An 11,550-nucleotide genomic window follows, 5' to 3' on the forward strand; every position below is an offset into this window, starting at 1 on the left:
TCGATGAGTTCACAAAAAGGAAAACGAGAGAACCCTGCCACATTGTCCCAGACATGAGTCCTACCACATCCGAACTGACACACAGGGCATTGATCGTTGGTAAACGGCCCCGTTATACCAGTCCCCTAGATCAAAAACCCAGACAAGGAAAGAATAGGAGACTTTTTGCGCCCATCCAAATTGCATCCAAGAACTACGCGACTTAGGAATCTTGATTTAAATCTGCGCCATGATTGGAGTATCGGTATGCCGTTTGTGCCGCTGATTGTGTAGGTCTTCCCTGATATGTGAAAGAATGGGGGACAGTGTGCGACATGAAAAACAAGGATCTTCTCCTCGGACTGCCGCCACACCCCGAGTCTTACGAGTATTTATTATGATAACGAGCGTGTGCAACTTGCCCAGAAGAAAAGGAGGGCTAGAGGCACCCACGCCAGAGGAAGATGAGATGACGACACTTTTTTTTTTAAAAATAAAAATCTGAACCCAGAAGCAAGTATCGATTCTTTGGAATTAGCAATAAGAAACCATGATTTCGACGTCCTTTAAAGTTGCCGGACGGGAACCCCGTATGCCTCCCGCAAACGTCCAAGCTTGCCGGCCAACAAAAGCAAGCTCTGGAAATATTCCGGGGTAATCCTGGCCCCTTTCAAATTTATAATTTTTTGAATAAATAACAAAAGCAATGAACCGATCTCCTTTCTTCATATGATGAAAGCTCCGTTCAACAGAAAGGGTTTTTCAGATTCTTTCTCCGTGGCTGACGCCCAAGATCGCCAGGAATGGGGGGTTGGTCAATAATGTGAATTCTTGGTCTCCCTCGAAAGTCCCAACTAGATATCCGGATACGAGCCGCCTCCACACCTCGTTCCGAAGGTACCGCTTCTGGGAAAAGTTATTTTTTGTTGCGGGGCCAGCTGACAAAATGCCATTCCCTCAAGACGCGAATGTGAATGCCCAAGAAACCTTGGGTGTGGAGGGTGCTCTATACGCGCTAGATCCATGATCGCCTACCTTGCGTGAAGGTAGTTTCTAGAATGCGAGCCAGCCCAGGAATTTATCAGCTCATGAAATGCGACCCTCACCTCCCAAACTATGCAGTTCCATGTCGCCGATCACTTTAAAGCATACGTTGGGACAGGCTATGCAGAATATCAAATATAAGACGGCATCAAAGGATGCAGTTGCGTAGTTCTCCTTCCCTCGTCGCTCCAACTTCCTACATAGTTATATTTAATGCCTAGGAATAAAACTTCTTCCAACGACATGTTTTGTACTGTACAGTGCTAGTACGCTTATCGTACTCCCTTTCGCACACTCGGCATGGTAGAAGGAGATGATCAGAATCAAGACTCCCGTTTAGTCGCCGAAGCATCTTTCTTTACTTTTCACTCTCCGCATATTCATCACTGACACACCATGCCCCAGTGCCCACTCCATGATCCACACACACACACACACACACACGCACACTCACTTACTCACTCACATAACTCCTCCCCCTTCCCCCACCCCCTTTTATTTTCACTTTCACAAGCCAAAATGCCATTTCTCTTCCGGAGTCGCGTTTGCCTTTTTGTCTCCGCACCCAACCCAGTTGTGTGAATGAAAGGGAGGGGTTGAACTATTTCCAGAAAAATACTATCTCCTGATTATACTTTGCCTCCAAAGTTACTCCCTACAAATATCAAGAGATACGGAAGGAGTCACATTGCCCAGGCAAAGACGCGACAGCTGACGACGACGACGATAGTGGTGGTGGTGATGCCTCGCTTTTTTTTTTTTCTTTGCTGCCTGCTGGTCTGCCTGTCTGCCTGTCTTGTCTCGTCCATGGGGCTTGATTCTTGTTTTGCTTTCTCTTTAGCACCTCCGCTGGTTAACCCTACTTTATATTCTGGACGCTCACCACCCTTTTAATAATAGTAATATTTGTTATTGTTATTGTGGTTGTTGTTGTTCTCTGGGAACCCCATCCCCCCATTCTGCCTCCCTCTTCCTTCAGCGTAGCCCCAACATGATTACAGTAGCAGGACGCCGTTAGGTAGGCAAACAGCAAAACCTGATTTTCTCTCTCCTGGGCTATTATAAGCAGGGTTAGTTCCTCACGGTGTGGGTGTGGGTGCGCGTGTCGGGAAGCGTAATCCCTTGCTCTGTGAATCTATATAAACTAGCACACACGCTTCAGCGTGCCGAATTAGCCCTACAAGACCATTTTGTCCCCCAAACCAATGTATCTATACAATTTGTATGACGTTTGGGAAAAAATAAAATAAAAATAAAAATACAAAAGCAAGCTAGTTCCAGAAATGCAAAACCTCGTGGATATGGATATTAAATGATCGACGCCCTGCATGACCAGCGCCGTCATTCGCAAATGAGAGCTGCAGCACACTGGCGCGCCCCGCTGGGTCATAAATTTGTTTTAACCATCCAACCCCCCTCGCCCAGCTCCCAGCTCCTTCCCCCTCGTTCGCTGCTGCATTTCATTTGCTTTTCCATCTCGTTCCCTGCCGGAATCCGTGCATGATATTCGATCTCGCCGGCCCTTATCGCTACGCTTGCGCGCAGGAGAAAGGACAAAGACAGCTTTTCACTGACTGCAAAATCCCGTTTCTCTGATTCGGCAAATGCCTATATACTGCCCGCCTGGGCCCTCTTATCTGGTTCTTTTTTTTCCCTGACTATTATTAACATCATTTGCTCTGCACAGCAGTTAGATGGTTTTCTGTTTGGACGTTCTTCTCTACTGCATCCTAGCCATCGAACCATCCAAAGGATCCTGCTTCAGTACGCACAAACATACAGAAACCTCAAAACGGCTCTTCCAACCACCAACAACAGCGCGTTTTTGTCATTACTATTAGCGATTGCGCGATACAGCTCGCTTTCTTCCGTGGCGTCAAAATAGACACGGGGTAGCTGGGTGTTCTTTTTTTTTTTTCCTCACGCTCTCAACCTGCTCCACAGTGCAAAGGTGAACATTGAGTTCCTTTGTCTGTGATATTGCCGCCGTTTTCGCATCATATCGCATCGCACGGAGCAAACAACCAAGCCAGCTGCACTGTTTTGTGTGATACCGTACACCCTGGCGAAGTAACGCAAAACCCCGCAGTTTTTGATCTCTGCATATTTTAGCTCCCTGCATCGGCGGCTATCTAGATTTAATCGAGTCAGTGAGTAATGTTCATTTTTTTTAATTGGAAAAAACACGTACACATTGGTATCCTATATATATATATTTCTTATTTCTTATTTTTTTTTTATTTTTTTTTAAATAAATACCTGATATCCCACATCATCTTCATTGTCAGTCGAATCCCCTTTTTCATATATATTCATTTATTTCCCTTGTCTTCTCGCTGTGTTTCTTCGTTCATCCCGATAGTCCTGATCCCCTCATCCATATGAAGCCATGTTTTGCCCCGCGCCAGATCTATTTCTCCAGGTTCTTGATGTCTCCGCTCGAGGCTTGGGCCGCTGTTTTTACAGGACCGGCCCCATTCCTCGCTTCGTTGATTTTCTTTAGCGGCAGCCACACACAACAACCAACAGAAGATCTTGGCAATAAGGAAGGGCAAAGAGGCAAAAGCCTGAATTGTTAAATTTGGAAGCTGCTCTGCCCAGCCGGGGGCCATTCTCGACCTCCTCACCCCTCTTTGATTGATCACTATTCTCTGGCCAAATCCGACAGAGAAAGAGAGGCAGGCTGTATGGCTAGCCAAGTGGATGATTGGCGATTGATGAGTTGAGCTCGGGTTGCAATGAATCATTGACTCCAATATCCGTTGTCGTTGTTGGCGGGGGGAAAGGATGCCTTGGGCTAGAAATACACGTCCCAAGCGGGCGGGCGGGCGTATGGTACCGTACCGTACCCTGGTTTCCAATGACCGCCTCCTGCCAACGCGTATCTGTCGTATTTTTGGGTTTTTTTGCTGTTCCTTTTTTATCTTCCGCATCCTGCCACAGTGCTTCCTCCCACTATCTGTCTGCCCCGTCGAGCACCTCATCTCTTGTCTCATCACACCCGCAATTGTATATAGTCATCAACGCTGCACTCACCTATCGCTGCTGGCTACTCTCTCCTCTCTACTTCTATACACACTGCTTTTCACGTTCATCTCCGCCTATATTGTTTCGTTTACCACTGTTTACCCTCTTACCGCCTCTCTTCCCATTCCACAAGCTTCCAGTGAATGCTCCCACCCCATGTCATGCATCCTTGATCAGCCATGACAACTACCTACCAACCACACAGATACACCTGACTTTTACGTAGCCTGCCGTTATCTCGACCTTCCACTTACTCCTTACTATCTGCAGTTCCAGCGATTGCGCCACGTTCTGACTACCGCTTTTCTCGCTGTTCCTAGACTGTTTCAGCATCCACCTTCGACAGCCTCGTTCCTGTCCACCACCTCGAGCTCTCCTGCACGCATCCGCTAACAGGAAGAGGGGAACATATTGTTAAAACCCCTCTCGAGTGAGCTCTCTCGAATCGTTTGCATATTATCCTTTACGTTGTTGTGTGCCGTGACGAGGGGATAGTTAGTTACCTAACGGTATGTAACTGGCATATCATGAATGTGAACCCGTGTGTGGACTGGAAGAAATATGGAAGACCAGTCCCATATATATATCAACGCTATCCTTTCAACATGCTACCTGATGATATATATTATTTTTGACATGGAAACTGATGAATGAATGTAGCACCAGTGCCACCGTACCGCTTGATCTGGCCACTCTGCGACACTCGGAGGGATATCGTTCATAGTCCCCCTTTACTGGCTCGCTTTTACTTTTCCGTTTGCTGGTCTCGAAAACCAGCACCCACAGTGTTAGATTTCACCACGAGATTCTCCCTACATATCTGCAACAGTCATGGCTGAAACCACATTTATTAAAAACGAACCCGAAGAGCAGAGCAGTAATCCACATCAATTTGTGATGTCAGGCTCAGCATTTGGGATGCCTAGTCCGTCATTCGGATCTAATTTCGGGCACTCCGTCGCCAACGACGGTATTGACCCATCGGAACTCACAATGCAAAATGGAACTTTCATGTCATATCCGTTCGGCTCCCAACAAAACTTATCATCCAGTTTCAATCTCGGGAACTCCAGCATTGATACAGCGGAGCTGTTGGATCTGGAACTCAATGGGCAAAATGGTGTTGGACGGGATAACAGCATAAGCTTTGTTCAGGATCAACAGCGTCAACCTACGGGTATCTCCATGAGCCATCAAGGCCAAATGACGCATGTCTACTCCAGTACCCCCGATGGAGCGCCTATTCAAAGCCCCTTTATCCGCAACAACTTCAACTATGAGCAGTTCCGTGTAAACCAAGGACAACAGGCCCATTCGCCCCACGTGAAAATGAATACTCCTTTTGACCAACATTATGCCAATGGGCTGCCAGGTTTCCATGGCGTTGATCGCAACTCTACCGATGCCCGGAGCCCAATGACTCCAAAGACCCCTGCAATTGCAGGACTTAATATTGGGACGCCCGATTCGGGTAGTTTCTCCTCACAACCAATGCGCGCTGTGAGTTTACACAATCGCCATCAGAAAACCCTGTCAAGTCAATGGGATGGCACCCCCGGTAGTGCACAGTCATTGATCGATTCTCCAATTTCATCCCCCGGGCATCCCTCTCATCATACGGGAATCTCTGAAATATTGAAATCCGGAAAGCATGCTTCGTTACCCACCAAGGTGGACTCAGTGCATGGACATCATCACTCCACGAGCGCACAGAGCTTGGAATCACAAGAAGCCAAGAGACGACGTCGACGTGCGTCGCATAATATGGTGGAACGCCGGAGACGTGACAACATCAACGAACGAATTCAGGACCTTTCTCACCTCGTACCCCACCATCGTTTGGAAGATGACAGGATTCGGAAGCAGCTTGCCAATAACTCAGCTCTCGCTAATTCTGGTGGATCCGGTTTGAGCCCTACAAACGCCGCCACATCGCTGCTTGCCGGAGGAAGCGGACGCCGAGCCACAGCTGGGAACATCACCATGGGTTTGCCGATTGAAGAAAAGGAGAAGGGCCCCAACAAGGGTGATATTTTAAACGGAGCTGTGGGTTGGATGAGGGATTTGATGTGGGTTATGCATGTCAAGCTCCAACAGGAAGATGAGCTCGCGGAGCTGATTACCTCTCTTGGTGGGACTTGGCCATTTGAGCAAACCGAAGAGGAGAAACGCATGCGCACTGAACTTATTGATGCCATGGAAAAGAATGATCCAAACACGTTCTCTTATAGTCGAGCACCAGGAAGTGGCCTCCGCGTTCCCAAACATACGAACATTGCAGGAGAAGCTTTACAACCTGATACCTTAAGCCCGCAGAGCCTTAGCCCAGCCTTTCACAGCGGCGGGAGCGGGACCAACAGTGGTGGAACTCAGCCACAATACTGGAATACCTCTGGACATGCCGGGATGAGTTTTAAAGAGGAAGACGAATACTCTATGGAGATGAATTAAGATCTGGTCGCATCTTTGGTATTTCCTCTTCTCTTTATTCACGATCTGGATCGGTTCAAGGTTGCATGGCTGGCGTTGATCCGTGAGGTGGCAGCGGGTCTTTTGTTTCTTCTTTAACGGACTGGACTTCACAGCATCAGACTCGATTCTCCTTCTTAATCTCTCTTATATTACGATTCGACTCATCAGTGTTTTCGTTATTGATTTTTCCCCTTACATTTTACGTTGATCTCTTACGCACGTTTGCTTATTCATTTTTATTTTGCCTGCTCCGATTTAACCCTAATGCCTCCTTGTTGTGTCTTTATTCAGTACTGGGAGGAGAAGACGTTGATTTCTCATTGATCCCATTCTCATTCTCCTGGTTATGTTTCACCCTTCATTTCCCTTACGCTCTCGCATTCCGTCCCTTTTATTTATTATTCTCCACCGCGAAACCACGTTGTCTATCATTCTTACTTCTATCCTTCTTGACTGCGTTCTTGCCAATTTTTCTTTCTTTTTCACGTTTACATGTTTAGTGTTCAATGATGGGATTTGATAATCGACATGGATATACCCTACCTTCCTTTGCCCTTTTGCCCTGGTTGATGAACTTGCAACATCTTGTCACATTTACGCATCTAGTTTCTCTTATTTTCGTATTTCAACCTTGCATATTTCTTTGATAATATATCTCTTTATATATCCTTCTGCGAGCATTCTTTCTACCTATGTCCTATTCTGTAGGAGGATGATCTCTGTCCATTTGTGAATCAGCTTCCAGTATTATTTCTTCTTTTTCCCTTGTCTTTTTCCTAAGAGTAGTGGAGCTACGGTTGTTTGTTTCCTTGGGGCTGGTTGGTACTGAGTTCATAGTTTCTTTCCCCCCTTTTTTTGAGGGGGTGGGTTTGTGTGTCACTTTCAGTTTTTGCTATGTCTGTTCGGTTTATTTTATTTCGATTCGCTTTTCAACATATATTTTATCTTCATCATTCCTTTTCGAACATGTCTCAGTGTCTTGCTACAGCGTTTTTCATCATCCCCATTTGACATATATAATTTTTCATACATAATCACAGCATTAAATATATCTTAAGCTCTTTCTCTCCTTAGATATTTGCAACATTTTCTACTCTTTTCTATCTGTAAAACTTATCAGATGCGGCAGGGAAAATATAATCTATGATTTCGGCTTCAGTCAAAGCCTAACTAAGTTAAGATCGGCTTTCTTCCATGATGCAATTTTTTTAGCCTATGATATGCCCTTGTCATTCCTAATCTGCGACCTGATACTCGAGCCGACCGAGCCGCATCCTCACAGCTATTCCGCCACACCTTGCCTGTTCCATGCCATCATACAGCACTGGGAGATATGGTACGTGGGGGTGTTACGACCCCGTTACAATACTTTGCCGTATGGGACGGTTTAAATGAGTTTCGTATTGATTTTTCTTTATCTCTATATTTTCCTTTCCTTTCCTTTCCTTTTCTTTTCCATCCTACATACATAACCGCTTCTAAGAGATTTCAACATGACTCATGCATCATACAGATCTAAGTGGTACCATGCAATAATAATAAAGAGAAGAAAGGTAAGCTATAAGCTAAAATGTATGTATGTATTGATCAAGGAGAATTGGAGATATATGTCTGCATTGAATTGGAAACGATCTATCGAATCTATCTATGTATGAAACCAGCTAGAGAACAAGAGAGCAATGTCCACATGGATATCAAATGGTTATACACACATATCAGCAAAAAGTTAATTTTCAATTCGACATGTGATGATGATATGATGAGCCAAGTGGAGAGGAGAGATAGTGATGTGACGGATCAAATCCAAGCTCTGTCAGCATTTAAGTTGGTTAACTATTTTCGATTCTTTGAAGTAAGCAGGATGAGCGGTGAAGGCAAGAATTGGACAAATCTTTACCTTGAAAGTTGAAACCCGTTGAGTTTTAAAAAAAAAATCTTGGTTTTTCTAGGAACCGTCTTGTGCTTATTCTTTGCTTCCAGGTCGGTAAGCGATAAAGTTGTTTCCCCATCTTCCAGAATCCTTCACATGAAGTTTAAATTTCAGAATCATCCATTGGACGCCTGAAGCGAAATAATAATGGGGTCTTCGAGCGACCATTCATACTGTGGTTCTTCTTCGTCCTTTTTTTTTTTTTTCCCCTCCGGCTTTTTTCCTTTGCCTTTGATACGAATTTTTGGTATGGACGATGGCGGTACCGTGCTGTACAGTACATACAACGGCCGGTTTTTATATGATATGCCGTGTTTCCTAGCTTTTGATTTTGACTGCATGGGTGCTTTGGTCTTCCCGGATTATTCCCAGTTAATCCCGGTGAAGATGCAGGGGGTTGAGCAGAGAATACGGAGGGGATGGAGGGGCGGTGCTTGGGCTGTTGCAGTGCAGTGCAGTGCAGTGCTTTGCTCTGGCATTGCGCCCGTGGTGTTTCTGTGCGTTTCTTAAGGCTGTGTCTACGCGCGACATGTACTGTTGATTGAATACGCATGCTTTGTTTTTTGTTCACACTTGGAGAATCTAGTTTACTGTGTATGAGGACGGACGGGATAGTGATAGCACTGGTGGTGATGGACGTAGGGATGATTGAAGTTGATTATCGTCTTGCATGGAATCATGGTTGGTTTGTTGGGTATAGAGTGGGGCTGCTGGGTTTGAAGGGAGAGGGGCGCTTTGGAGAGCACGATGACGAAATTATGCAGAACTACGGAGTATATGTGGGGAGAAAAAAAAATCCCATTTCAGGCGCAAGCTTTATTCTTATCTAGTCTGTGTGTGGTTTAGCTTGCTCTTTTGCTCTTGAGGTTCTGCTTTTGTGATCTATATATGTAACAATATATCTCTTCTTGGGACTGAATGTTAACACACGCAGACAAATCAAAATGAAAATAACTCTTAAGGAAATCTAAAATGGAAATAAATCTGTCCATGAATGAACGCGCAGGAAAAGGACTTGAATGAGAAATGACCAAACACACTTTCTCTCATGAGCAATCCTGGTGCCTGTCGTAGAGCACTCCAAAATTGTCAGACTGGGCTATTTTTCAAGTCCAAAGCCAATAACGATATTTTCTTTGAGAAGGCCAGCTAAGCAAAATATGACGATCAGTTATGCCGAGATAAAATAAGCTGACCCAATTGACAAAACGACATAGTGGAAGAAGAGGAAGAAGAAGCAGGGGAGAATGAAGGATGTGGAGACGAAGTGAAAAGTCTATATGAGGAATGTTTGAAGCAGGAACAATATCACGATGTAAGAATTGAATGATATATTGAGAGATATGAATATGTTTTCTTGTTGTAGCGGTGTTTCGGGGAAGTCGGGTGTGATTGAGGAGAAACCAAGGAAGCTCAACGGCAGCAGCGGCTGCATAGATATGGAAGCCCTGACTTCGTCCAAGGTGTGTTTTTAGGCCAACCCCCACCACTGCTCCTCTATATTGTCTTAAAACACGAACTCGCTAGGATGGCGTCTGTCCCAGTAAAATTCCAAAACATTTGCGAATTCGGTCGTCACGGTAAGGGAGAAAGAGGGTCAAATGAGAGATACAACTCATATTTACTCCCCTCTCAACTTCCGAAAGAAGTCTGTGACAGTGGTGAAAACAACAAGAAGAATTCCTCCACCGGGACCAAGTCTTAGCACCTTAGGAGTGAATCCCTTATAAAGCGCCCCGAAACCTTCTTCCCTCATAATGGTGCCTAGAGCTGGCCATGCCCAGTTGTACTTTGGCACTGACCCGGCAGTCTTTGGGCTGTTTTGGATGCGGGACTTGACGACATCCATCGGAGTATTCACAAGGGTTCCAGCAGTTCCCCCAATTGAACCTGCGATCAGGTCATTTCGCATCTGCTGGGTCTTGTTTCCTGGTTCTGGCTGCGGTAATTGGGAGCGGATCTGGAAAATACAACCGAAGTATCCAGCGTTCCAAAGAATATGACGCCAAAGTGTAGATTCAAGACCATTGTATAACGCAAGAGGGCCTTCCTGCTTCACTATTTTGCTCACTACGTCAAGCATTCCGCTGTATTTACCGGCGGATGCTTTGTCCTGTAGACGAATCTTGACGAGCTCAAAGGGAACGACGACGAACGATTCCGTGGCACCAGCGGTGGCGCCAGTGAGGACCGCGAGAGGTTGGTTCGTCTTCTCCATACCGAAAAGGTTTCGATAAAAGGAGCCCCAACTGTCATTTGCAGCGAATTTAGTCGCTCGCTTTGGGGCCTCCATCAGAATAGGGGCCGTGATTCCACGATATAGACGGGAGAAACTACAGCCAATAGTTTATCAGTTTGTGTGCAAACATCGGCAAGCGTAGAGAGAGTCACCCTACCCTTCATTTTTAATAATTTTGCGGAAGCAGTCTACCATGCCTTTGTATGCCTCCTCTCCTGCGCCGGCGCCTTCTTGAAGCTGACTATATAATTCGTCAGAACATTAATTCTGACACAACCAGGAACGGGGCGTTTTCAACAGGTCAATGCTTACACTCTCGTCTTCACAACATCCAATGGATACCTGATACGATTATATTGTTAATACAACTCATAGTATTGTGTACCTAGCAGTACCATGTTCCGATCGGGGATATCATACATTACGAGAATCTAGAACGAGAATCTCAGTCGTTAGTTGTTAATTGACCGTCGGTATTCCAGGAAGGAGGAAACTAACTTCAGATATACCAGCCACTGCTCCTGCAGCGAACTGGTATACGAACGGTAGAGGCTGCTCTTGTGACATATTGAGGCCACAGCTTTAAAAAAAAAGAAAAATGCTTCTGAAAAATTTTTGCGCGACAAGCCAGAAGGGAGCTGGGCCAAACAGGGTCCCTGAGTGTACAGTTGGCACGGAAAAACACGATTAAGAGCACGGACGTCTGCGCAAGAAAGGGGCGAAGGAGAATTGCCGTGGGGAACAGAGCAGCGAGGAGGATGAGGTTGCCGAGTTCGGCGGATCTCGGTGAAGGCGCCCAACATGCACTGGACAATGTTCCGCCTCTAGGCGCATAACTGTTTCTGGAGCGGCTATTTTT

At 45.7% G+C, this 11,550-nt stretch overlaps 5 protein-coding genes across 5 annotated transcripts; 3 read left to right on the plus strand and 2 right to left on the minus strand.

The window, feature by feature from the left end:
- Positions 1–529: 529 nt before the first annotated feature.
- On the plus strand, positions 530–1,006 carry HCBG_03324 (uncharacterized protein; the record flags this gene model as incomplete). The annotated part of the gene is made up of 2 exons (XM_045430373.1): positions 530–633; positions 781–1,006. 2 exons carry the CDS (start codon positions 530–532, stop codon positions 1,004–1,006), a joined length of 330 nt encoding a protein of 109 aa, XP_045288516.1.
- Positions 1,007–3,335: 2,329 nt separating this feature from the next.
- On the minus strand, positions 3,336–3,635 carry HCBG_03325 (uncharacterized protein; the record flags this gene model as incomplete). Its single annotated transcript, XM_045430374.1, has 1 exon — positions 3,336–3,635. The coding sequence occupies one exon, from the start codon at positions 3,633–3,635 to the stop codon at positions 3,336–3,338; it is 300 nt and encodes a 99-aa protein (XP_045288517.1).
- Positions 3,636–4,881: 1,246 nt separating this feature from the next.
- On the plus strand, positions 4,882–6,631 carry HCBG_03326 (GLCD gamma; the record flags this gene model as incomplete). Its single annotated transcript, XM_045430375.1, has 1 exon — positions 4,882–6,631. One exon carries the CDS (start codon positions 4,882–4,884, stop codon positions 6,499–6,501), a length of 1,620 nt encoding a protein of 539 aa, XP_045288518.1.
- Positions 6,632–8,658: 2,027 nt separating this feature from the next.
- On the plus strand, positions 8,659–9,104 carry HCBG_03327 (uncharacterized protein; the record flags this gene model as incomplete). The annotated part of the gene is made up of 2 exons (XM_045430376.1): positions 8,659–8,949; positions 9,068–9,104. The coding sequence occupies 2 exons, from the start codon at positions 8,702–8,704 to the stop codon at positions 9,102–9,104; spliced, it is 285 nt and encodes a 94-aa protein (XP_045288519.1).
- Positions 9,105–9,923: 819 nt separating this feature from the next.
- Positions 9,924–11,483, minus strand: HCBG_03328 (mitochondrial 2-oxodicarboxylate; the record flags this gene model as incomplete). Its single annotated transcript, XM_045430377.1, has 5 exons — positions 9,924–10,785; positions 10,849–10,932; positions 11,004–11,033; positions 11,112–11,122; positions 11,190–11,483. 5 exons carry the CDS (start codon positions 11,256–11,258, stop codon positions 10,074–10,076), a joined length of 906 nt encoding a protein of 301 aa, XP_045288520.1.
- Positions 11,484–11,550: the final 67 nt, after the last annotated feature.

Source organism: Histoplasma capsulatum, assembly GCF_000150115.1.
Source record: "Histoplasma capsulatum G186AR genomic scaffold supercont2.4, whole genome shotgun sequence".
Lineage (NCBI taxonomy): Eukaryota > Fungi > Ascomycota > Eurotiomycetes > Onygenales > Ajellomycetaceae > Histoplasma > Histoplasma capsulatum.